Below are 27356 nucleotides of genomic sequence, written 5' to 3'. Positions count from 1 at the left end.
AGGGCTTGGATTATTCTAGGAATTTAGATTCTGAACTAGATAAATGATTGTAGCAAGCATACAAATAAGTATTTAAATCACAGAACAGGCCCCACTGCAAGATTCATGAAAAAACTCAGAGAAAGCTCTTGAGAGTAGAAGTCACCACATAGGTAAGTTACTTGCCATGAGATCAATGGTGACAGGCAAGAGATCTATTCTAATCCCTGCACTCTAAGGGAACAAATAAACTTTCAGTGATCTAACACAAGAAAAAAGGGCTTTCAGATATACCTGACATTTTAGAGAACCTCTGGTGTTTACAGAATCAAAACTATCGTCCCAATAGTAGTACTCTAAGATAACTTGTGCCCAAAAGACTGAAGGCACTAGCAAACATGCATGGCTGCCTCCTTTTAAGATGGCATTAAGAAACTTAATAAAAACAAAACAAAAATCAAAACACAAAAAATTTTTACTTTACAAAAACAGTACCACAGATTTCTCTATTTCTGAGAATTTCATATTTTCTTATTAAAACTAACTGCATTTTTATCCAATGTTTTCACTACTTCTAATGAATTCACATGCTTTTAATTTCTAATATAAAAAGCACTGGTTCCATAAGCCACAGAGATACATTGAGAATCCCAGTGACAGAGTAGAAGCAGCTTTCCTTCCAAGAAGTTTGTAAATTGACTTAAACAATCAGTGAAGAGTTTTAAGGGATGTTAGTCATAAGGGAGTCTCGCAAGCACCAACAGATTAATGCAGCTGATACAATTAATCTCAACTAATATTATTTCTGACTAATATACAGAACGTACTTATTTAAACTGTAAACTTGCCCCAGAGAAAAGCATAACCCGGAAGTCTATCCAGGCACTGCCCAGGATTTGCAATCTTATCTGTTTGTAGTATCTTAATACACTTGTGACTCTCAAAATATATACAGCTGAAAAGTGTATGGGCTTCTGACGTTCATGGAGATATCCCTTTGTGAAGAATATGTTGTGAACTAAGGTGAACAAGCCCTCTGTAAAACACCTAGGCACAAGTTTACAGACGATGAGCAACATCCATCCTTGACTTCCAGGGATCGACACTGACTCTAGGACAACGCTTAAAAGAAGTGACAGGCCCTTATTTGAAGTTCATTGATCAGAAAAAGAAATACCATTCAAATCGTGACCTTGAGAGTCACAGATTTTCCATCAAGACTGTCAGCCATGCCTGGCAGCTCATACGAAAGCACTGAGGCTTCAGTGTACTCATAGAACTTTGTCTGACTCAAGCTCATTTTCATCCTTTGTGAACAACGAGGTGCATGACACAGAGCAGTTGTTCAGCAAATCCAAACCCACAGAAATGGGCCCAGAGCCTTGTGTTCTCTGCCTGCTGGCTGACACTGCCTCACAGTCAGTATCACTAATGGCATTCTCCAATATCATGCAGAAGAGTGGATTTAGATTCATCCCCTCTAATGTAGGCACTCCTCACCCTCCACCTTAGATGAGTAGCTCTCGTGTGAGCATCTATAGAACCCCCTGGGGAAACTAGGCTGTCTCTTCTTGCCATTTCCAGCTCCTCACAGTGTGGCCTATCTACTGTATGTTATAACCTCTTGAATACTGTTCACATCCTTCACCACTTTGTTATCTCACTGCCTGTTCCTTTCATTTATACTCTATTCCTTCATGGCCTGTAATTCATGTACTTTTTGTGAGAGTGTCTTTACTTTCTCACCTCATTCTATTGCTCTGAAATAACTCTGTATTGAAATCGAATTGTTAAATTCCCTATGATTATAGGATATAATAGCAAGTGCATCTGAGTTCATTATGCACCTGTATGATACCTAGAGATAAATAATTATTAATAATTCACATTGACAAATGTGGTAAATGGGTTTAACATGTTCTCAAATACATTTTATTACTGTCTCTAGTGTTTGTAAACTTCGATGCAATGTGCTGTAGTAAAATTCAAGTTGTGTTAGAGAAGTGCTTGTGTTCCAAATGTAGGAAAGGAAAATAATGACAGTAACATTCTTTATTTCTTATTCCAACCTCCTTTTAAAACGCCCTGATGGTTTGAGTTAGAACCACAGAAGGGAGTGGCACTCAGGTTTCCCACGATACCTGCACCAGTCATAAGTGAATGAGTATACACGGGAAAGTGTATTTATGCAGTGTGAGTACGCGTTTGTGGATTGGTTCTCTGTGCATTCATGTGTGTGTGTTTGCTAGTCCTCGTTCCAGGAAAAGGTTTTAATAGTTCCTAGATCAAAAACAATAAAAGAGAAACAATTGGTGCATTGTATCTAACTGATCTAAAAAGATGAAAAGTTGAGTATGATTAAATAAGTCAATGGGTGGAACTAATCCAGTCTCAACAGAGCAACCCTGGCATAGGAGCCATCTTAGATTTTTTTAAAGGACAAAACAGATGATTCAATCTCCCTGGAACACTGTGTATCATCTGAGAGGTTTCCAGATTCTGTGATCACTTCACATATGCCATGTCCTTACTCGGTACCTTTCTGATTTACCCAAAGGCTATATTTCATTAGTGGGTCTGGAAATTACACTGACAGTTCAGCACTCAGGCTATAAGCCTTATTCAGAAGACATTCCTCATCAAGCTGGTACAGGGAAACATCCAACCATCTATCCATAAACCTCATAATTTCGTATTATGCTGGATGCAGGTACATGGTTTCATAGAAATCATTTCCTTCTATATCCCTATAGCAATGCATAACTTTACATTGTCAAGCTAATTTACAACATTGTACACCTCCATAAATGTATGCCATTCTACCAATCTTAAAGCTGAAAATGTAAAAGCATATCTTTATGCACGGTGAAACTTCAAAGAGGAGAAAAAGACATGGATTAGATATAAGAGAGAGGACCACAGTCACAAATTTAAAGGCATATCACAAGTAAGAAGATATTTAGCTTATATCATGAGCATTTCACCCGGAAGCAGAGCTTAGGAATACAGCAAGTTGAAACAAAATGTGGGCATTAGCTAGAGGGAGGATGCCAACCTCTAGAGTTTAAGGACATCTGTGAGAAGCTTCCATGAGGCATAGTTCTCCCCCATCACAGGCTCTGCCTTTGTCCAAAAGAGGTTGGCTATCAGATGTCAGCTTAAACTCCAACTCAGAGGCCACGGGGAGAGAAAAGATCCAGGAGGAGGTAGTAAACTCTGAAGTGGTTGCAAACATAAGAACTCTGGACTACTGTACATCGTCCCTGCTCATTTTCTCTCTCTTTGAACTTTTGTTTTTTAATTTCTCAGCCTCATTAAACTGCAAGTATATTATCACTGCTCACATATAAATGTGTTTCTTTGTAGACACTTGTGCACGTATCCCTTTCAAAACAACTGCCACGTGAAATCTGTAAAGATTGGATAAGATGACACAACATTGTCTCAAAATATTAAAACTTGTGCCTACTACGATATCAAATACAATAGCTGTTAACCTATCTCCCTAGTAAAGACCGCTTAGATCCAGCCTGTTAGAGGAAAAGGAAGCAATAAATTTGACTCTAACTTACCGCACATTTTAATTGCACAATACTCCCAAGGGGTGTCAGGGTCAAGAGTGTAGCACCATGGCCTCGGCTTGCCATCAGGATTGCGGCAATAATTATCATCAAAGCCCTTGTCGGGATATCTGCAAACCACACCAAGAAAAGTGTCACGTAAATCTGCCTGGAAACACTGCAAGACCCTCAAGTCACAGAATAGTTTTCCACTTAGCTTGGATGCTAGAGTTAGAAAAGAACAAGTTTCCATCCCTTACCTTTATAGGGCCTGCCTGTCCCTAACTGTCCCATTTAACGTACACGAACCATAGATGACACAATAGTGTCCTCATTATTACCATGTTAAGTCCATGTTTGACCTATCTACCAGTTAGGATCTCCAACTGCATCTCTGTTTTACAGAGTGCAATTAAAGACAAACTCCATAAACATGAACTTGTGTAGAAGGCTCATTAAAAGAGCAGGTTCTTTCCTAGGGCAGGCTTAAACTTCAAACTGAATAGCTCTGCTACTGATGACAGCTCAGTGTTAGAAATGGAGCCTCGCTAGGTCATGCCCTCACCTCCACCAGAGCGGAGACAAACTCCATCACACCACTTTCTCCACATCTCACCTCCTATTAAATTAGCAGCGTCCTGAAATGGTGATTGGAATTTAATTGCTACCATATCCTTTCTGTTCTTACTTAAAAGAAATGGCATGAATTCTTGGAAAAAAAAGAGCTTAAATTCTATTTACAAAAAGAAAAAAGGAGAAATAAACAAAAATAGAGAAAAAAATTAAGACACAATTTACACCAATTTCCAAAGGAAGGTGGAAATAGACTACTCTAATTATTTGCATCTTAATTCTTTATTATAAAATGAATTCCATTTTGTTTCTTTTTCTAATTCAAGGTTTTCATATGAAATAAATGTTTCTGTTCACAATTTTAAAACACATGAAGTTAAAGCAGCCAGAAGATTCTTTTGTGTCACCTTTCTTTTCATGGACATGAGCTAGGTTAAGGTATTAGACATGGGACCTAAATATGTGCAAGATGGTAGATGGATCTTGGTTGTACTTAGCGATAGCCTATCTGTTGAGATGCTGGGTCCATCACGTAGCCGTTACTTTATTAGCCACATTGAAGTGTCTTTGCTATGCTTTGTTTTGGTTTTGCTTTGTTTCTGTCTGTTTATTGCTATGGGAAACAAGAGGAGTCTTAGGCTACTGCTGCCAATATGCACCTCACTGGCAGTTCGCTCAAAATCTTCCTGACTTAAGCAACTCAATTAAAAGTGAAGTTACTGCTCTCAAATGTCTGCTATAAATCCTATCACCCCAAAACTATTGTTTGCAAACCTAAAGCCTCCAGCAGTTGTGGCAGAAGCCAGAATATTAAGGCTAATTCCACATTATCTGTCCATGTACCGTAAGAAAAGCACAGAAGATTTCCCATGGTGGTTGGTTACAATGGACAGCAGGTTGTAAAGAAAGAGTTCTATGGGAGCAAGGCCTGGTGACATCTTACCTTTCCGGCAAGAATTTGTGCCGGTGTGGTGTCTGCTGATCCCAGCGCTGACATGTCTTGCCTGATTCTGTGTGATCCATGGGACCTCTGTAGCTTTCACCGTTGCAGGTCATGCATTCAACTAATGAAATTAAAGCATGCTATGTTAATTGTTTCTGGTAGTAAAATCAAGACCACAGCTCTGTTTAAAAAACAATAAATTAATTCATTATTTTAAAAATCATAAGTTGTACATACCATTCTAATTTTAAATTGGAATCTTATGCTCATAAAAAAGAAATATAAAGTAATACCTGTAGAATATATCATGTAATTTAAATATGTTTAAGTTAGTGCCCTACAAATTTAGCATAGGGACAGAATGCTGCCTAATTTCCTATAACTATTTTAAAGTGATCAAAATTGGACATATAAGATAGAATTGTAGAATGTTCCCTTGTGAACTACTGTACAAGATCTCAATGTCTATATCATGAACAACATAGTACTTTTCTGTCAACTGCTATCTGAACACATCCATGATCTCAAGACTTCAACTGAGTATATAATGTATTATGACAGTCCATTAATATGTACATAAGAGACCAAACAATCGGTCTGCTATGACTTAAATAACAGAAGTTTCTATGTATGCATAGTTACATCTCCATTCTGTTAGTAAACATTCATGCTGAGTAGGTGGGCAAGCTTGTATTCTTACCTACCTTAGGACAGAAGATGACCTGCCACTGAACTCCGCGCACCCACTCTTTAAAAAATGTATAAGCTGATCTAATTATGCAGGATCATACTGATGATTCTGTGGGTTAATTAATTGTTCACCTCTGGCTGGTCTCAAGTCACACTGAGAACAGAGTCCCATCAACTAGCTGCAAATGAGATTTCTCAAACAGAAGGTTGATTTGTAGCACAGCAAGCATCCTGCAGAATAAATCAGTGCCTGGCTCGCCTACGAATCCGGCCAACTTCCCCACACACATCATTTGTATCTCGTGAGCTCTGATCGTCTAACTTTCTCTGAAGTGCGGAAAGATATTAATGTTATAATTAATTTATCCACTGGGTTCTTGCCTAATAAATATTGGGGATGTTTTGGTAGGTGGCATGAGAATGATGTTTCTTTTGAAATGTTTACTTTTATAATGTCACGGGACATTAACTATTCACTGTCTGGAATATATAATCCTGGCACTGGATTGGTTCATCCACTTTCTTCTGATATGGGATAGTTTGTGAAGTAAGACAAGGAACCAGTTCAGTTCCATGGTAGTGTGAAGATTGCCCAGGACACAATCAACAGGCACCTGAACTGTAAGTGAGGGTGTAGTGAGAGCTGAAGAAAGGTGTTCAGGTTAACCGTGGTTGTTTCCACGCTGAAAGGCTCCACATAAGTTATGCCTCAACACAGTGCAGCTTTCCATATGAATGGAACAAATTTATTTAGCGATCCCCATTTTTTAAAGGGATGTGAGGTTCGATGTTTTCAATGAAAATGGCGCGGACTTTGTTATTGTTCCTCGCTCCTTTGTGTTTAGTAAAAAAGGACATTACTTAAATTTAGCTTCACATAATACATAAGCCTCCCAAACGTCCAATTTCCATTGTAATGTACTACCCATAACTGGTTTCTGCAGTTTGTAATAATATATCTGCTAATAAAATTGAATATAATTATTTTCTGGGAAGCATTACTATGGGAATTATTATAAAATATTTTCAGACTTAGACTTTTAACAGCATTAGGAAAAAATTGCTACATAGATGAAATTAATGACTACGTAACATGACTACTTTCCAGAACAAATGTGGTAGATCAATGCGTCTCCATATTTAATGTGCATGAAAGTTACCTTTAAAGGTCAAATCCTTGTTCAGCATGTTTGGGCTAGGTTATCAGTAATAGGGTCCCAGAAGATACTGATGTTGTTGGCCCATGGCCTCACTTGGTGATCTATTCTAAACTTCTAAGCATATGAAATAATAGTTTTTAGGAAAGTAGATTTTCTTAGACTTTAAAATCTAGAGAAAGTACATAGGAACAATTTGCAAAAAAAATAATGTTATGTTTTAGAATGTAAGACCATTGTTGATGGGGAAGGAAATGAACAGGTGCTCTGAGAGGCCTGAGAAGTTCCTCTTTTAAATGATAGGAAACAAAATTTTATCATGGAATTTTACAAATATATAAACCTATTTGATAATTACTAATTCATTCTCCATGAGGTAATTTTTCAACTTAGTGTTTAATAAATTAATAAGTTAGACCTAATAACTGAGATGGCCAACTCATCATATTGTCTAAGCAATGGATTTTGAGTTCTTTCTTTTAATTCTATTCTAATTATATGTATGATGGTTTTTATGATTCATAATGTCCCTTTTATGAATAGTTCCGTTGTTCACGGGTGTATCGACAATGCTGCCTACTTTGAATTATCTTCATTAATATACATATAAAACCTGGCTCATCGTACTTCAAATTTAAAACCCCACTGTTCAACTCATGATGCCTGGAATGTGATTACCCCATTGGGCAGGTGTCTATTCACTTCTCCTAAAGGTTTATTCTCTTGTTGTCAGAACTCTGTGCTTATCTGAAACCTTAGTGACAGGGCGACCAAGAATATCACATGTCTTTCATGCTAATGAACAATGTTATCCTCTACAAGATTTTCATGACCTCAAATTATTAAGGATTCTAAGGAATTACATTCTATTAAGGATAACTAAAAATGGGGATGTTTTAAAACACTTCCTTTCCAGAACTGTTTTTTAACATTCCCTCTGAGAATAAATGTCAATGTATTTCACAATAAAGGAGGAGGGTTGAAAATCACAACCCAGTAAGAACTGGGAAGGTAATGGAAGAGTTAGGCTGTATAGTTTTTAAAAACTGAATGCCCTCAAAAATACATTCTCAGACCAAATAAAACTAATAAATAAACTTGCTAAAGATTCTCAGTCTCAGAAAATCATGATTGTGGAGAATTACTTAAAAGTAGGGGTTTATTTTCTTCATGTGTAATTTGAGACAAATACAAATTACAGACTTATTCATACAAAACAGACTTATTCATAATGTTATCACAAATAAGTTTATTATTTTTAAAAGAAAAGAAAACAATGAAGATGTTGAAGGGAACAGAATATGACATGAAATGGAGAGGAAGAAGTTACAGAGACAAACTGTCTGTAGCACATGAGGTCAAGGATTTTAACTTAACCAATGACAAACATATTCACCTTCTCCATGACAATTAGCTAACAATGCTTTGACTGGTTAGGAGATAAATAGAAACATGATATGAAATGGATATTCATGGAGGATATAGAAAATACTTGGTCAATAGACAAGTACGATATCCTACTGTGAAAATGGACAGTTTTCCAGAAGTCTCTTCCCCTCCCCAAGTACTTCAACATCCTAATAAATCTGAAAATGATTTAATCTGTGTTTCATCTGGACTTGTGAAATCATAAAAGTTTCGACAGAACTGAAAAACCCAGATTATTCTACAGCCAAATAATTGAGAAAAATAAAACTGTATACAATGCCAAAATGGTCACTGCCATCTTGCTGGTTATTCAGCTTTCCAATGCACAAGCATATGTAGAACTCTTTCACAGTGAAAACACAGTGCGAGAGGTGAGAACATGGCTCAAGGGCTGGTCTTCAAGACACCTTGGGATGAAAGTCTTAATCTCCTCAGATACTGTTTTGAATGGCACTGTACTCCAGTCATGTCTCACACTTGGTTGTAGTCACATTTCACCAAAATCACATGGAAATGCTGAGTTCCAGTGAACCCTGGCATATATGATCCCTTGAATCTACATAACCTGGGCTGCGATACACCAGAGCTGTTTTAAGCCAATTTCTTCAGGAGCACATGGTATATGAATAGCACCGGAATGGCTAATAAAGGTCTTATTTTATCTAGGTCAGTGGTTCCTCATGTTGTGGTGACCCCCAAACATAAGATTATTAAAGTTTATAACTGTAATTTTCCCATGGTTATGAATTGTAAATATGCAGAATATCTTCTATGTGATCCCCAAAAGTTGACCTAGATTCTAGGTCCTCCCTGGTGGTCTATGGGAGCACAATTAGAGGTAGGCATGCTTAAGTGAACAGGTAAAGGCCCACAGTTCTTTTCCCAGAAACATGGCCCCGGCTGCTAGTGAAATTCACATTGGTAACTGGCTCTATAGCCTTACATGAATCTGCTGAGCACAGATTTGTGACACATTGTGTGATAACACTCCCATAACTAGCCATGCTTGCACTTCAATGAACAGCGTAGTCATTGTAACTGATTCACAGTTGTTAGCCTTTAATACGAGTTACAGTTCTACACATCGGGGTAGCACCCCATGTGATATTCAGGTTCATTTACCTTCTGAACACTGAGGAATGTCACAGACTTCGTAGCGTACCTCTGGATTGCTTGTGAAACACCAGGGTCCCCCTTCTTCCCCTCGAGGATTTCGACAGTAGTTTTCCTGTAGGTCTTTACCGCGATAGCTCGAAGGCAAAAAGCTAGTTTTAAAATGATAATCATCACAGTATAAGAGCATGCAACTTTAGTGTTGACCTATTAATTATACCAGCTACTTTTTCCCCAAAAGTAGAGAAACTCTTCTATCTCATGTAACTGTGTAGTTGTAGTTCGATTTCCCAATATTCTTAAAATACTTGAATATTATTCAAATTTGCCCCAGCACATAATTTAACCCCTTCAAAGCATTAACTCTTTGAGAATGTCTGTATCCCATATCAAATTAGTAATTATTAGTCTCTGAACTTCCTCAAGCTCAAATATCCTGAAACAAAATTGTGTTTTATTAATTACAAGTTTAACAGTCCAATCACAACACATGCTCAGACAAGGCTGCCTAGGAAACACTGAGTCACCTCTGCAGTTGGCTCGCCAGAGCTCATCCTTACACTGCTGATCCAGGGTCCTTTGTTTGCTTGTATACTGCTTTCCTCATGAAGACTCTCTCTCTCTCTCTCTCTCTCTCTCTCTCTCTCTCACACACACACACACACACACACACAATTTTGTTTCTTCACAACTGAGAAAAAGATTGACAGTACAGAATGAATAATTCAGGGTCAAAATAAGCATGAAAACCACTCTCAGCTCTTTGCCGCTATGAATTGTGAGACCCTAGCACATAATTCATCTGCTCCAAAGCATTAGCTTTCTAAGAAAACCCTGAGCTTGTTACATTGTAACAATTTAGACTCCATATAGTTATTTTGAGGTTTAGGAGGTGATTAGTTGTCATTTGAAATATTAACAATATATTAACTATGATTAAGCACGCTCTATCAATCGTCATTGTTATAACAAAGAAACAAATGGCTTGTTTCCTTCAAATTTCTTTTGATAATGATGGCTGAGATTGAGATTTGATATTCTCAGTTTTAGCCCAAGAGTGTATGTCTTTGGGTGTATTGAGATCAATTTAGTAATTGCATGAAGAATATCTGACGATCCAATGTTACTCTGTGGCCCAGAAGTATCCTCCAACAAGAGAAAAGGTGAAAGCCTTTTATTTTTGTAATGTTTGCAATATTGGATCCTATATTTGTCTTCTACAGAACATCATAGGAGAAGACACTCCTCAATAGACCATATAAGTAAAACTTTTCAACCCAATCATATAGTAAGTAGTTAATTGGGCTTTTGCTAGAAGTTGTTTCTACTTTTATTGGTCTCAGAATTCTGCATGAATACAGAGAATAAACATCGAAGTCTCCCAGTAAATATGATTCAAATGTGTTTTCTATCCAGTGACATTGTATTTAGGAAATGGATATGCTAATTATCCTGAGCTGGTCATACGTATGAATCAAAATATCACATGCTAGACTTAAAGTTATTATATATTAATCAAAAAGGAAAATAAGAGGAAAATCTATGTTTTAAAAAAGGTAAAGATGTTAAACCACACAATGAATACTGACATGCATCCTATTCCAAGCAACATTTTGCAAGGGAAAGCTTTTGTCTTAACACTAAAGATTCAGGCCTTCTGAACACATAAATCAGTGATCAAAAATTAAATAGTCTAGTCTACAATATTACTAAACATGTGCAAGAAACCATACTAGTATTGGAATAATTAAGCAGTTACAAAGTATATCCCAACAAAGTGTTTATATCCTTACTTCACCAGCATTTTAAATAGAAGAAATAGAAATAAAGTATTAGGTCATGTGACTGACAGAAACTGTAATATAATTAAAGTTAGTGACAACTTTGAAAGGTGTAAAGAGAATTGATTTTCAAAATATAAGCCATTTGTCTTTTTTTTTTCACCAGAGCCCATAATTCTAGAATTTTGTGCATGCATCTTGTGTTTGCATTATTGCCTGAAATATATTTTATTTCATTTTTGGCACTTCTCCAAATGTTATAATGAATTTATAACAGGATACTTCTCTGGCAGAAATTAAACTGTTATTTGCTTTGTATATTTGACGAAGTAAGTCATCAACCAAACTTATTTAAAAAAATTCTACTGTGACTAAATGTTAGGAAAAAGCAGTTGTAATATTAGGTATTAGTAATCATTGTATCATATATATACATTTCAACTGGCTGGTGTGAAAGTGAAGTTCCCCAGACAACTATTTATTAACAATATTTTATATAAGTCATTAGTGATTTCAGAGACTGGGGCCACATGCACTGGGCCTACACAGATTTGAACCAGGATCTCCTCATATGTAGTTTCAATTTATTGTTTTGTGGGATTCCTGAGTGTGCAGACAAGTAGGTCCCTGATTTGTGCTCTGGTCCTTCTGTTTGTATTCCCTATCCAACTAATTAGATTACCTAATGTGATAGTTTTTGTTTTATCTTATTATATTTCATTTTGTTATTTTTATTATCTCATACAAGCCTGTCTGTTTTACAATGAGAGACAGATAGGATGTGGAACTGGGATTTAAAGGTGAGGCTTAGAGCAGAAAAAAAAATGTTGTGAGAAAGCAACACCATAGTCTTTTTGTTCACTTGTTTGGTTTGTTTGTTTTTTAAGAAAAATATAAGTAGGAAGAGTCAAAGGGAAAAACAGAAATTTAACCTAAAGATAAGCAAAAGAAGAAAAAAATAAATTCTCACTGGAGGTGAAATCAGAAAATGAGAAGAGATGTAGTTGCTTTCCTAATTTTGAATCAATTTCACCTCAAATCCCTCCTTAGGACAAAGAGACTCAAGACCTGCTCGTTTCTTTATTTGGTGCTCTTGACCTTTCCCTCAAACCAGGTGCCTTTCTTTTGTATGCAAGGTTGATTATCTTCAACATCCCATGCTTGGCCAGGGCATGAAGCCTCGCTCACTCTTCCACTTAGGTGCTCGTTAGACAAATGTTTTGAGAATGTGTTACACAAAAGGCCTGTGCCAGGCTGTGGGGCCTGTACTGAGCTGTTACTCACACAGATGCTATTTTTATCTCTGTCCTTGCTCTTAGCAAAGTTTAAGAGAGATAAGTGAAAAAGATATTTAAAACTGGGTTATGTCCAAATATATTCTAAACCATAAACTAGATCTTCTGTGTGCCCCCACTTCTGTCTTTTAATATAAACAGTGTGCGTAGGAAACTTGATCTGTTCTATCATCTGCTTCACTAATGAAGAAGGCTAGAAGGCCACTGAAGGATACAGATGTAGATATCGGGTCACCTGATTTTTCTATTAAGCTTTATACTAATTTCAACATCTATCATCATCTTTCCATTAAGCCATTTGTAAAATATTTCTGTTTAGAAAGTCAACAATAAATCACTCTGCTACACAAAAAAAAAACATGTTTCTTTTCCCATTACCCATAAAATTAATCTTTAGTTAGCACCTAATTTTAAAGTGTTAAGCTATCATGAAGCTATTCCAACACAATTGCTAATTAATGAAAATTAAATATTGCTCTCGTTAAAAAAGGGATTTGAATAATATACAAGATATCTTCCACTGTATACTTCTAAATTGCAAGGAAATGTTCCTTGGCAAAATACCCGATTGGATAGGAAAGCTCGTTCCCAGGGAGATTTATTTCACATTTACTAATAATCTAGCAGAGAATGACAATCCTAGGAAATTTAGGTTGAAATAAATCCTCTGCTAGGGAGACTAGCACATTCTCCTGCTCTGAGGGAGGGTTCATTTTGGTGGTATTCCTTTGCTCATGAAAACTTATGCCTAGCCATTAGACCAACGGGTTTTCTTCAGTATGTACACCCAGAAGGGAGAACAAAACTAATTGTATTATTTACTTTCTAAGCTAGAGACAATTTCATGTTTCAGAGGTATTCCTTTATAATTTTTGTCATAACTTGGAAAAAATTTGTTTCCTATTAATGAAATACGACAGATCTCATTAACTTGGAGAGTTACTAGCTAGGGTACATAAAGCAAAGCCCAGAGGTTTCATTAGAGCATGGAACAACTTAACTTTATATGTGAGTCAGTTGGTTAATTCATATCTGCTTACTAAAAAGAATCAATAATTTTATTAACCATATTTTTTTCAAAAGTAGAAAAGAGTAAATATTATCTTTTTCTATTACAGACAAGTCATACCATATATACTATGGATAGAGCAAAGATCTCATGTAGAAAGTTTGCTGCACACATTGGATTTTTGAAACTGGCCAGATTTGTACTCTAGTAATGCCCCTTACCAACACTGTATGACCCTGAACTAAGGATTTGAAACGGTTCAGTTAGGTGTCTACTCCATCCTTGGACATGGTAAACTAAACCTTCTAGTAAAGTTTCTAACTGGGTAAAACTATTTTAAACTATTTGAGTTCTTACTAAATAGGTCTGGAGATCATGGACACATTTAGTTCTCTAGTTCTTATAAAATGTTTGTGTTTTTCTCCATGATGATTACAATCTCATAAGCCTATGAATATTGTCTTTTTGATCTTCAATACTATTTTTCTAGTGTCCAAGAAAAGAGTTTTTCTCAAGACTTTAGGCAACAGGTAGGATAAAGATGAGGCAACTGGTCAACCTGGATTAAAAGAGCTCTGACTAGTGGGTCTTAGCTTTATTGTTACTTTCGAAGGAATCAAGGAGCCCCAGATATTCTGGAGCCTTGTCCCGATCCCTACTCTAAAGACTGTCATTTCATTTGTCTGTTTGTACCTTGTGTAGTAGGACTTTCCAAGATGTGTAGTGGGCCATCATAACATGCAGCCAAAGCTGAGATCTACCGAGGTTTAAAGACACCCTTTGTGAGATCAGAGGTTCAAATCATGGCTTCCCTATGAAGTCACAGTAAGTACCCTCTCAAAGGCAAAAGTAGAGAGAATCATTTCCAACAACATCTACAAATTGAGTCCTTGAGATTAAAAAAAAAGTTATTCCAGGTATAAGTAATAATTTTTATAAATCTGTTTGTACTAATTAATCCTGAATTCACTGTAAGTTTTGGCCTTATGCGATTCAGCAATATTGAATAAGTGGTGATGGAGTAGTGTTATCCCAGAGGACTAATAAGTGCCTGTTCACAAGCAGACAGGTAAGGTTGGCCCTCTTTTCTTCATGCTGTTCTTACCTGTGTTCATGGGGGATCATGGAATTCCAAGGCTGGCACTTGATGCCACTCTTAGTGATGGATACTGTCCCCTTATAGCTGCCTCCTTTACCAATGATGCAATTTCTAATATAGTCTATTGAATAAGATAGAGAAAAATGTTAGAACTATGTGAAACACATGCTGTACTTACTGGAGAAAAAAATAAGAATACACTTAAGCCTGTAAGTCATTAACTCATGTAAACGGTTTCCAGTAACACTGAAAGTTCTGGCTTAAAGCTTCTCCTAGTATTTTTAACGTAACAGACTTCAGAATAATACAAAACAAACACATCAAATAGACATAAATTCTTATTTTAAATATATGATACAATCTAACTTCAGATTATTCTTCATCCTTAGTTTGGATTAAGTTATGTAATCATCTGGGTAAGGCATGGTGACTTGATTGAATTCATAAACCTAAGAAAATACTAAAAATAAAGCTTAAGTAACTTTCAAAGTCTATTTTAAACTCTGAAAGAAAAAATAAAGGACTGATTTGTCTTATCTAGCTCAGTAGAATTGTGTGGGTTTGTTTTGTCTTTTGTTCTTTTATTCTCCTTTAGTGTATTTTCTCTCTATTTCTCTATATTTTCTGACCTGTCTCTGTCTCTGTATTTCTTTGCTCTGTCTCTTTCTCTGTCTCTCTCTCTTTGTCTCTGTCTCTCTCTCTCTCTCTCTCTCTCTGTGTGTGTGTTTATAGAATAAGTACATTGGGTTAATTATTATTCCCCATATTTTTACTAATAGCCTAGCTTCTAAAACAAGTTTATATGAATTTAACTTTTTTCCCCAAATCTCCCTGCTTTCTTATCATCAACCACCATTACTACATGAATTACACGAAGTCATTATAACTTAGAATACTATCTTAATCCTACAGTTTGCCACATTATAAGGCACCCTGATTTAATAGTTTACATGACACGTTATAATATGAAGAATGTGCAGAAAAGACAAGCTGATGAGGGAGAGGGATCTAACTTAAGGGAAGTCCAGGAAGCACAGCCTTTGTCTAATTTGTGCACTGGCAGTCATCATATTGTCAGGGCTCCACTTGCTTCAATGTGAACCAATGTCTGATTGTGGCACAAATCAGAATCTAACCAAAACAGCCACAGGGAAGGAAGACCTGTGTGACAAGGAATGCCAAATATATTTTATCCTTCATTTCTTTATGGAATGCTTAGGAAGAAGGCAGTTACCTTTGTTTTCATAGAGGTCAAATTCATGGCCAAACCCTTTTTTCACTCCACTTGACATACTATTGAAAGGATACCAGTAGCATCGTTTTCTCGACTTATCAAAAACAAAGGCCCTGAAAAAGAGAGCTGAATGAAAAGAAGGAATACTACAATTTAACAGGTTATTTTTAATGAGCACATGGTTTACCAAGGAAGGCATATAGAATGTGGCATTATTACATATGAAAATACAGTCAGCAAGTGTGTGTGTGTGTGTGTGTGTGTGTGTGTGTGTGTTTCCTATTCTGAAAGAACAAATAAGAAAGTCAAAGCAAAGGTTTTGTAGGTATAGATTAGAAAAGCAAATCAGTATTCTGTGGGAAGTTTTGACATCTCAATGATTTATAGAAAAATAAAGGTTTCAACAGATAAATTATGACATTCAGCAACACCTGGATTATTTCTGAAGGCTTTGATTATTTTTTTAATGTTCCCAGTTAGTTGGAAGTTTTATTTGTATTTATATGCAGATGATTTATTTGAGTTATCATAATTAGCTTCCAACATTTTTAGGTATACAAATTTATCTAAAATGATATATTTTCCTGGCCTGAAGATGTAACCCTGTAATTGCAGCTGTGAGGATGGTGAGATTGGAAAAATGTATTCGAAGACTGTAGAGGCTACAGAGTGAATTCAAGGCAGACATGAACAACTTTCAAGACACCATCTCAAGACAAAATGTAAAATGTCTAAGAATATGGGTCAATGGGAGAGATTTCTTAACATGAATAAGGACTTGGACTCTACCCCCAGTCCTTCAAATAAAATGACTGAAATGGTATTTCTTAATATGCATTAGGATGAGTACCCAGGCTCCAGACACAGTGGTGCTCTCACTCTTATCCAGAGAAGCTTCTTAGTAAAGTAGTCTGTGGTCCACGCATAGACTCAAAAGGATAAAGAATAAGGAACTGCTGGAACCCTGCCCTTCCCCCACAAAGGCTCAAGAAACATCATAAAAAAGGGGGAAGAGTAAGAACTGAAAGCTGAGAAGGAGGTATATGAAAAGCTGTCCTCTGGCCAAAACCTGGCTTGTCCACACAGGAAATCACAGCAGCTCCTGCTCCTGCCTACGCAAGACCAAACCAATTGAGAAGTCCATTGGAATGATAACAGGCGCCTGATGATGTACCCTTACTTGAGGAGCCATGGCCAGTTGGTGGCTGATAAGGGAGAAAGGTTCATTTACCTTTCAGGAGTGTGGTCACTGGAAGATTGATCATGCCTCCAAGGACGTTCCAAAGCCATTCACACAAATAAGTACCACTAATTGACCTCAGTGGGTATTTAAAAAAAAAAGAAGTGAATTTAGCAGGAAGATGACTGGGGACCCTGAGAAGAGTTGGAAGTCCTGGAGCTGGATATGACCAAGATACATGGTAAACATATAAGAAATTTTCAAGAAAAAAATGTATTAGGCAAATCACCACCCCCAGAGTGTCTTAGGAAAGAAAACATGAGATGAAATGTTTGGAAACTGTCACACATGATACCCTTGTTTGGTCAGTCAAAGTATGTAAAAATTACTTAAAAGAGTGGGAATCCAACTGTGAGGATGCTATGTTCCCTAAGTCAGTGTGCCTTAAACAAAGTGTTCATCCGAATACACATTTTATTTCAAAAACTATTATCACTAAAAAATATGCTTTTAATAATGTTCTTATGGAAGATGTCAACATGTGTTGTCCCCACCATTCCTGTAGCTAATATAAGTTACTTTTAGTGACCTAAAGGTACTGACCAAAACAAACTGCTAAATGTCTCAAAGTACTTTACATTTTTAAAGTAATGTCAACCACAAAAGTGGGTCCAATTTCCAGTCTATGGAACTTTTACTTCCCTTGAATCATAAGAGCATCACCTTTCAAAAACTGGGGCATTTTCCCAAAGTATTTACACTTCTATGTGAAGTGTGTGGGACCATCACACTCTCTGTATTCAGATTTTCTCTAAATTTCCCAGTCAGCATTAAAAATTCACAATGAATTGTACTTCTCCTATTGCTTTTCCTTTACCCTTCAACCCAGAGGAGGGAAGTCTCAACTTCAACCCAGTTGCCAACAGAACCTCTCCATAAATTTACACAGCTCAGACGCTGGGTGAGAGTAATTATTCCTGCTTTATGTTCTCCAAACTCAAGGCTTTTAAGCAAAAGTCAGAACGAAACACAATTATCCCAAGGATAAGCTTACAAATCCAATTCCCACTACGGTTGCCAGGAAATGTCTTCCTGAGAGGGGCAGTTTGGATTTAAAAATAGAAAAGAGATAGTCTTTCTTCTGCCTAAGCCTGCCGAAGACCTTCTGTGACCATGTCCTTCCCTACAGACCCATAATCCCCATTTCTTTGAGACAGGGAAGACTAGACGGAAATCTCTCACCACGATATCACTGACTCTGTATCCTCATAAAAAGTCACTGAGATAGTTGAATATGCAAAAACTGAACGTTGATAATGTTTCTACAAAAAGCTCATTTTTAATTCTATGAATAAAATCCAAGGCCTCACGCATTCTGAGAAAGCACCCCATCCCAGCACTGAGTTACATCTCGGCCACATAATCTTTTGTTAACAATGTATTTATTAACCCAAGAGTATGTGTCAGACCATGTGTACACATGCCTTTGCAGGCCTGAAAAGGGCATGAGATACCCTGGAACTGGATACAGGCGGTGATGAGGTCCCTGATGGAACCACATCATGACTCTGCAAAAGCATCAAGTGTTCTTAACCACCAAACCATATCTTTAGCTCTCAGCTACACAATGTTATTTTTTAAGGGTGAAAGAAAATAGAAAATAAACAAAAAATATGTTTGGTGTGTGTGTGTGTGTGTGTGTGTGTGTGTGTGTGTGTTTGTGTGTGTGTGTGTTTGTTTGTGTGTGTGTGTATGTAGCTTTGTAGCCCATGCTAGTCATGAACTCATACTAATTTGCTTACTGTTTGGCATTATATGGTGCGTCACCATACTTTACTCAAGAAACATATGTTCTTATGGCTATTTGAAAGAACACAAGGATGAAATTTTCACCTTGCTACTTCAAACTTGAATGCTTCTACCTCTAAGATCAATGGCAAGGTAATAAGGGGGGTATCAAATGATAAGAACTTCACTTCCTGAAACCACTGAAGCCTCTCAATGACTCCATCACTTCCCAGCAAACCTTTCCCATCACTGTGCCCTAACTTCTTTGAAGCAGTCTCTGCTGCTGACACCAGTCACTCTGGGTTTTTATATAATTCTCTCAACACCTTTTATTGAAATCCCTACAGAGATGATATAAGTTGCAGTAGCTTTTGGCTGCTGCCAAATTCCTACCCAGAAAATATTTGCTCTGCTCTGCTATAGAAGAAAAAAAGAGACACAATATTTTAGAATAATTAATAATAATAACAATAATAATAATAATAAAGAATATAAAAGTCAATCCCATTTGATTTTAGTTCAATGATAATTATTCAAAGTCCATAGCCAAAGCGACTGTCTACTTTGGAAGACAGTTTTCAGAGCCTCCCATACTCATTCAATATTTACATCAGCTGAGAGTTCTATCCTTGTTCTAATAAACTAAAGCTAGACTCAAATTTATTCTAAAGGACTGATTGTGTTTACTACCAAAAAACAAGTGAAAATATGACTGTTACATAATTACTTTATAAACACCGTAAAGTGACTTACTTGCAAGTGAATTGAAAGCCCTTGTTTCTGATGCACCTGTTGGCACACTCATCTGCAGAGTTCACTTTTTTGGTTTTAATCTTCACTAATGGGTCTTCCTTGGTAAGAGTAGTTTTTGCTGACTTTTTGAATTCATGAAGTGTATTTCTTCTCTTCTTCTGTCCTTCTATCAAATACAAAAATTAATGAATTCGATGTAAAAAATGTTTGTGATGTTTACAGAGGAGAAAATTCCTTAAGGAACACCTTCAAAATAATGATTTTATAGGACATAAGACAACACAGCATACCTCTAGGAGGGTAGGGTAGACATAGTGAGGATGTATAAGAGAAAGAGAGAAGAGCATTACAATTACAGATAGTTGCTATGCAAATTCATTAATCTATGTCTTTTTAAATGAAGGATGCATTGAATAATTAGGACAAGGTTTACCCCAAAGAATAAATAACCCTAAAGAATAATTATTTTAAAATTAGGACGAAGCTCACCCTAAAGAAATGATGTTCTCCAGACAACATAGAATCAAGTATCAGTGCCAGAAGCGTGCCGTGCTTTGTAATTAAACTATTCTTTCCCCACAGTGGTTCCTTATGTAAGTTACAGTGCTATCTAGGTAACTCTATTCAAATGAGAACTTATCACTAAAAGCTCTTCACTGGACAAACTCTTCAGACTTGCTCTTCAGATGTATCACACTATACATATTTTAGTCCCTCACCTCTTAGTCTTGTACAAAAATATATTCAGTGTTTGGGACACTATTTCTCAACTTCACGAAACTGTATTGAGATCAGGTCAAACATGGTAAATCAAATGTATGTAAAACTTTATCCTTTAATGTAGCAATATCATTTTTCTTCATGAATGGACAAGACCCTTAGATAGCATGAAACTTACTATTAAAAAAAACCACAGAAGTAAAAAGCCTAAAGTTTTTCAATATATGCATAATTTGAAGATAACAAAACAATTTATTCTCAGTTTCCTTAAAGGTACCCCAGTGTAAAACTATTCAAAATACTAACTAACAATCATCTATTAGACCACAACTATTGTGTAACTAGTATGGAGTCACGCACACCTACACATCAATTTGTATAATGGCCCTGATCACAATGACAATTTAATATATGCATTTTCAACTGGAGGTAACTAAAGTAATAGGAAGAAGTTAATTAACCACTCCAAAGAGTTCGGGTTGGGAAGGCAGAGGCCCAGCTTTGAAGCTAGCACTCAGCACCACTTGCAATGTCGTCGTCTTTTATCTAAGAATTGCTAAGAATGCTTGTGGAAATGTGATTTCTAAACATTTCCTGAAGATTTGCTTCAGAGCGATCAGTTGAAAAGAAGCTTGGATGCTACAGCAGGAAGTGCATTCCTGGTCTTTAAATGTGGTGAAATGTGTCAAGAAAAGAGAACGAAGCTCTCTGTGCAACAAAGTGGGAAATATGGCTACCAGAGTGAAGTACGTACCAAGAATGGCATCATACTCTGTTTGCCAGCAACCACTGGCTCCAGTGAGTTTACTGAGCATGCAGATGCTACTTGTTAATGTCTATCCTAACCTGAAGTCCACAATAAATAGGAGAAAACACGCAGTTCTCCAAATTCCTAATTCTTTGCAAAACTCCAGAATACAGTCTCCAAAAGCCTGGTACTAATCCCTATAGTGGTGCTTTCCCCTGGCCTGTAAGATACAACTCTTATGATGTAAGAGATTATATTTTATAAAAGCCTTGGTATATAAATTCAATCCACTAATCTATGTTATATATGTTATTTAATCTTATTCAGAGTATGTTGTTAATAGTTCTTAGTACGTCATTAAAGATTATTAATAGTGCCTTGTTTAAAGAGTAAGGGATAGCATAGCATGAAAGTCAGCTGAATATGACATATTACTGACTTGCCAAATAACTTTGCTTAATCACATGAAATTTCAAGAAATCGATTGTTCAACTTATAAAAAAATTCAATTAAGAAGGAGTTACTTGAAATTTTAAGGAAATATTGAAAATACAATTAGTAATTGAAATAAAATGGATTTTTAAAGAGTACTGGTATTATTCTTAAAGTTTCATCACTTAACATCTGATATAACTGTTATTCTTATAATGAAAGAAGGCATGATATTTTGAAGATTGACATTTCTGACACAGAATCTTGTTAAAGAGAGAAATAAATTTCTGCCACATGTTTCTCTTTCTGTGACCTTATCTCACTACTTCCTTGGCACTCCTAAATATTTCATAGTATGAAAACAATTTAATTTATTGTAAATACAAATATCTTCTGTGACTAGGAGTGTGCATTGAGAAAAATCTATTTTAAAAACAACTTTATCCAAAATTCACTATATATGTAAATATATATATATATACACATATATATGGGTATGGGTTGTATATATGTATATTGTATAGATATAATATTATATATAATCCATCATGTATACACACACACACACACACACACATATATATATATATATATATATATATATATATATATATATATGAATTCTGCCATTCTGCCAGCTAAGAATATGGCATTGGTCTTATGTATAATGTGGTTTTGTATGTGTCTAAGTGAAAAATAAGAACAAAAATATAATTTCAAAATTACTAATGATAAGCATTGAGTTCCTAAGGCATTTAAGTAATTATCATTCAAAACAGAGCCTCGGGTCAATGCCAATAAAAGGGAGCATGAAGACTGTTCTGTAGGAAAGAGGCCTCTGCAGTTATTGGCTCTGATTAGTTTCACAGATCCTCAGTTGTCCTATTGAAATGTGTTAATGTATGGTTTTCCCTCATAAAACAAGCTACCCTTGCTTGCTAGTAAGTGTTCCATGACTAAAGATCAAAAAGCATTCAGAAAAATAAATAAATCCCTAATCTCCCTTTATTGCACAGTAAGTAGAAACGCCAGCACTTCAGCGCTAATATGAACCAAGCACAACCAGATACTAAGAATCCTGCACACTGGGACATGTGAACTTCCCCTTGTAACTCAGTCCTGTATACTAGATCAGTAACTAATTACTCAAAACTATGATGTTCAAAGTGCCTATAGATAATTTAATTCATGTATCTACAAAACTAATTATTTCTTCAATAAGAGAAAAAAGTCAAAATGGAAGTCATCCAATCAGCATCTGAAGAAAGGAGATTCCTTTGCTGAAAATAGATTTCACTATCTTTTCAGCCTGTATCAACTGATCCTTGTTTTACTGCAAACAATTAAGAAATTGAGTCTAATTTTCAGGAAAAAAAATCAAAAATGTGTTTGTGCTACATTTGTGTCTCTTATTTTAATGTGTTTGTTAGTACAAGTGTATAAACAAGAATATTAAAATGAAATCAAAGGGTAAGAGAACACTGCAAATCTGTCAAGCTTTCCCATATTTTAAATTATGCTCCTTTCTCTTCTCCCAGCTTAGGAAAATATTCTGGAAGTTATGTTTCTGGAAGAACCTGAAGTCTCTGTTTTAGAACTGAGACCATCAGGATCCTGGTGAAAAGCTATAAACAGAAAACAGGGTCAAGCATACCAAGGTGGTTGAAGACAGATACATTTCTCCCACTGGTCCCTGGGCCTCACACTCGCTTCTCTCAGTACCTCATATATTTTCTTCTGTATGGAAGAACCATGGACTTCAAAGGAAAGTCATGCAAAGCAAGGATTTGCATGGTGTGGAAAGAGCAGGAATCTGGCTCCCCATAACTGAAAAAGCTGCTCCCCATGATTAGTGATTAACAGTTTGAACTGGCAAGACCTTAAGATGAAAGTCTACAAGTAATTGATGGGCAGAGGCAGTGGTTTGAGACTGGAGAATTTTAACTCCTAGAGACAAGCATCCCTAAAAGATGTCCCAGTTTCCACTGTTACCATCTAGGATTCAGACCACTCTCTGACAGCACTGCCTGCCCCCTTTTGGGAGAAGCTAGTCTCCTGGTAAATAAGGACAGTGAGGAGGAGGCCTTGGCAGATTTAGATCAAGTACTGGTAGCTAAGAAGCAACATGGTATCTCTCTCTAGGACACGTGTAGAATGAGTTGGTCATGGTGAGTTTTGAAGTTTCTCCCTTTTCTCCTTTCTTTTCTGGAATTCCTTATTGTAGATACTCCATGTTCTCTGTCTCCACTCTCCTTCTCCACCTGCAACACTCTTCCACACAGGAAGGAGAGCAGCCACATTGAAGTGGAACCGTTAGTGTTCTGTTTCTGCAAATGTCGTCAGCCCCTGCCTCCAACATTCACTGCCGAGACCACTTGGTTCAGCATGACATCCAGCGCTACCATATTCTCCTGTCGTACTTTTCTAACCACAGGCTCTACTCCCACTAGGGACCCAGGACACCCATCCTAAAAGACAACCTTCACCTGCTATCTGTAGATCTTCTAGGAACGTCTCTTGTACTTTCTTACATCTGCATTTCAGGCAACTTGCAATCTCCTGACTAGGTGGCCGTGACTCATCTTCTCATACTTGACTTGGGTACCACACACCTCTTAGCCCTGGCTTGAACACTAAACTAATGAACTCTCAAATATGCTGTAATGACATTTTTACCACTGAAATTTTGTTTTGTTTCACTGTTGATCATGTTGGCTAGTTATCACTTAGCTAAATGAGTTTTCAAAGCTGGGCTTAAGATGACTGCTGGGCTCCTGGCTTCGGTATAAGAAAAAAAATAATGTATTTCATTCACTTAGAATTTAGAGCTTTCAATCCAGTTCCTTAATTAACTGAACTAATTTAGTGCAGTACCAAAGATAAAATTAAGATGTTCAAACCTCAATTTTCATGTGTCAAATAAATCAAAACATGCAGGTCTTACCAGAACTAGGAAATTTTACTTCAGAGCTTATCCCTCAGAACTATATACAGATTGCTCTCCCACTTGTTCAACTTTGTGTTCCTCAAGACTCTTATACATAAGGTAGTCATTTAATTTTTAATTTTCTTTAGCAGAGTATTCAATATTTGTTTAGAGTATTTAGTGTAAGTGAATAGAGAGTAATACTATGTGGCAGATCAACTATCAAAACCACTTGGACCATCCACATCAAATATTTCTCAAAAATTTAATAATGTATTTACATAATATCTTCTATTCATGACTGCCTATCAGCATAATAGAGCTTTTTTTAAACTATATGAAGAATAGCCATGCAAGTAACAACAAACTAACTGTCCAATATTAAACAAAAAAAAAATCAAACAACAAACTCTCATTACATATTCTAAGAAAGCTAACTGCCTCCTTTATGGAAGTTATTTAAAACATGGAAACTGTTAAAACAAGGTTGCAAACACAGCAAATGTGGCGCCTCTTTTGATGACAATTTTAGCATTATCCATTTCAGAAATTATTCATAGCATATATCTGTAATTCCCAATGGGCCTCCCCTGGCCTGCCAACATACTCTCAGGCCACTCTCTCTACACTCAGGAAACACAGTCATTTCAACATTAGCCAAAGTGAAGTATAATTACAAATGTATGTCTCCTGCCAAAACTGTGTGATGCACGCCAGAAACAAATAGACATTGTCTATGGTCGATCTACTGTTTGGGTTTTCCAAACTGAAATCTTGCATTAGCTCAGCTCAGCTCAGGTAATCATACTTCCAGGGAATAGCATTTTAATCATCGAAAAGGGAAACCGGTAAACTGGACCAAGGTTAAAACGTAGGTTAACACCCATAAATAAGATCAACCTTAATGTGACACATCTTTAAGTTCTTTCCCACTTGATCAAGAAACTTTACCTACACAGTTTCAAAGGCCCCTTTCCAAAGTGTCTTTTTTTTTCCCCACAAGGAATCTCTCCCCAGTGCAGAAAAAACAGGTGGGTTCAATATTTTTTATTAGCACTAGCTTCTTCTTGTATTGCATCGGATACTAGATTAGAGGTGTGATGAATGTCATAGTGCGCTTATCTCAAATTATGAGGCTGTTTCTTTGTTTTCTCAGTTTTAAAAGGTCACCTATCTGTTGTTGGCTGTGCATTTCTTACAGCCTTTATTTCCCTGTGCCTACCCTAAAGTTCACTGCCTTCTCCGGCTGGCAACCCAGACAAGCCACTACAATAATAACACAACCAAATGCAGATGCTTCCTCTGCTCTTGATAATAAGAGATAACTTCCTATACCAGCAGATGAGATCCCTAAATGCCCAGGAAATCTGAACAAGTCCCAGAGTCTCCTCCTCAATCTGCAAATCAGAGTAAGACAGGGACAATTCCACTGCATCAATCCAAGTCACATTAGTGTTCCTCCCTGCACTGCAGCATCAGGAGCGATCATGCCTACACCCCCACCCCCATCCCCAGAAGGGGAGCTTGGAGAGGAAAGCTTTCTGTTTCATTTTTATAACATTCATTGTACTCAGAACTTAATCCACCTTCTCCAAGTGAAGACCTGCATAATGTCAAAATTTGGACCCGAAGGGTGAGTGGATGGACCCTTATCGGAAATTCTCCTTTGGGAAATGAGTCCCTGGTTAAATTGACCATCACTCTCCTCTCTTCAATTCAGAATCTGTCTTCGTTTTTAAAACTTGGCCAAACCAGCAAAGTTCCAGCCAGTGTTAGCACTTCATTCCTATCCCATAATTTTGGATTGCTTGGCTAAATGAGGTGGGGCCTGGTGGGGGGATGGGGGTATCACTGAGAGATGTTAATTATTTTTAAATGTTTCTCAAACAGAAAAGGAATGTCCAAAGAAAGCAAAATGAGAGGTTTGGAAGCCCCACACCACCCTTGGAATTAAGAAAAGATGCTGGAAATAGGGTAGAGAGCTTCTTGGAAGGAAAGCGCAAGGTCAGAAGGAGACTTAAAGCAACCACAATCTCCATGAAGCAGAAGTAAACTTACCTGCATAGGGGATGGTGACAGGAAGCAGGAGGAGGTGCAGCAGGACATGCTGCAGCAACAGGACCGGCAGAAGTTTGGTCCCCCACATCATGCTTGCAGTTCGAGCAGGCTGATCCCTCTGCAGGAGATGCCGGGCTGAAAGAATCCTGTTGCAAGCCGGTCGGTTCTGAGCTGCTTTTATTGCGATGAGCTAAGTTTGTTGTGTGATTAACTGGAAAGATCTAGGACTAAACTCCCTCTTACGGTAAGAAACTGTTTAACAACAGCCCTTTACTCTCTTCCAGCCCCTTCCTTTCCTTAACCCCCCCCCCCCAACAAGCAACAGATCCCAGCTCTCCCCACTCCACTCACTCCCCCTCCCAGAAAGAAACTTACAAAGCAAAGGTCACCTGGCCCGAGGCCAGCTGCAATTTAGAAGCCTGAGCTCCAGATCCTTGTGGCTCCTATCCGAGTAGGGAAGGGAGGAGCAAGGCTCAGCCCAATCGCTAAGTCAAGGCACAGGCAGAACACCAATTCGCCCCGTTTGAACAGGAAAATGCATGTGTTTACATATCTATCTGGGAAAAGAGGAAGGGGAAGCAGCATAAGAAGAGAGCGGAGCAGCCCTTCTGCCAAATGAGCCCCAGCTCCTAGTCTGCGAGCTTGCAGTGTTGGAGAGATTCGGGGATGAACACTGACCCCAGTTCCCGGGATTTTAAGGAGAGTAAGAGCGGAGAAAAGGAGTCAGGGGGGCAGAGCCCAGGTAGAAAGAGGGCAGGTAAGAAAAGGGTGTGGTCTTGAGGGATGAGAAGAGATAGCAACAGAAACAAAACACTCAGGGTTTCGGGCCAGAAAATTGCCCTGTCCAGTGGGCTTTCCTCAGAAGAGCTATCCCCAAACCACTGCAAAAG

The 27356-nt window shown here is 37.2% G+C and overlaps 1 protein-coding gene across 2 annotated transcripts in view; it reads right to left on the bottom strand.

Moving 5' to 3' along the window:
• The window catches only part of Hgf (hepatocyte growth factor), a 69023-nt gene extending 42289 nt beyond the window's left edge, over positions 1–26734 (bottom strand). Inside the window, exons 1-7 of one of the 2 annotated variants that reach the window (XM_032907056.1) lie at positions 26467–26734; positions 19583–19748; positions 15862–15974; positions 14634–14748; positions 9453–9580; positions 5056–5176; positions 3552–3670 (exon numbers count right to left, since the gene is read on the bottom strand). In XM_032907056.1, coding sequence (XP_032762947.1) covers positions 3552–3670; positions 5056–5176; positions 9453–9580; positions 14634–14748; positions 15862–15974; positions 19583–19748; positions 26467–26557 — 853 coding nt within the window. In that variant the 5' untranslated portion in view covers positions 26558–26734. Of the gene's footprint in view, positions 1–3551; positions 3671–5055; positions 5177–9452; positions 9596–14633; positions 14749–15861; positions 15975–19582; positions 19749–26466 lie in introns of both variants that reach the window. The other variant, XM_032907055.1, reaches the window with a different exon arrangement.
• Positions 26735–27356: the final 622 nt, after the last annotated feature.

The sequence above is a fragment of the Rattus rattus genome, chromosome 6 (assembly GCF_011064425.1).
Source record: "Rattus rattus isolate New Zealand chromosome 6, Rrattus_CSIRO_v1, whole genome shotgun sequence".
NCBI classification, from domain to species: Eukaryota; Metazoa; Chordata; class Mammalia; order Rodentia; family Muridae; genus Rattus; species Rattus rattus.
This window is presented reverse-complemented; position numbering and strand designations above follow the sequence as displayed.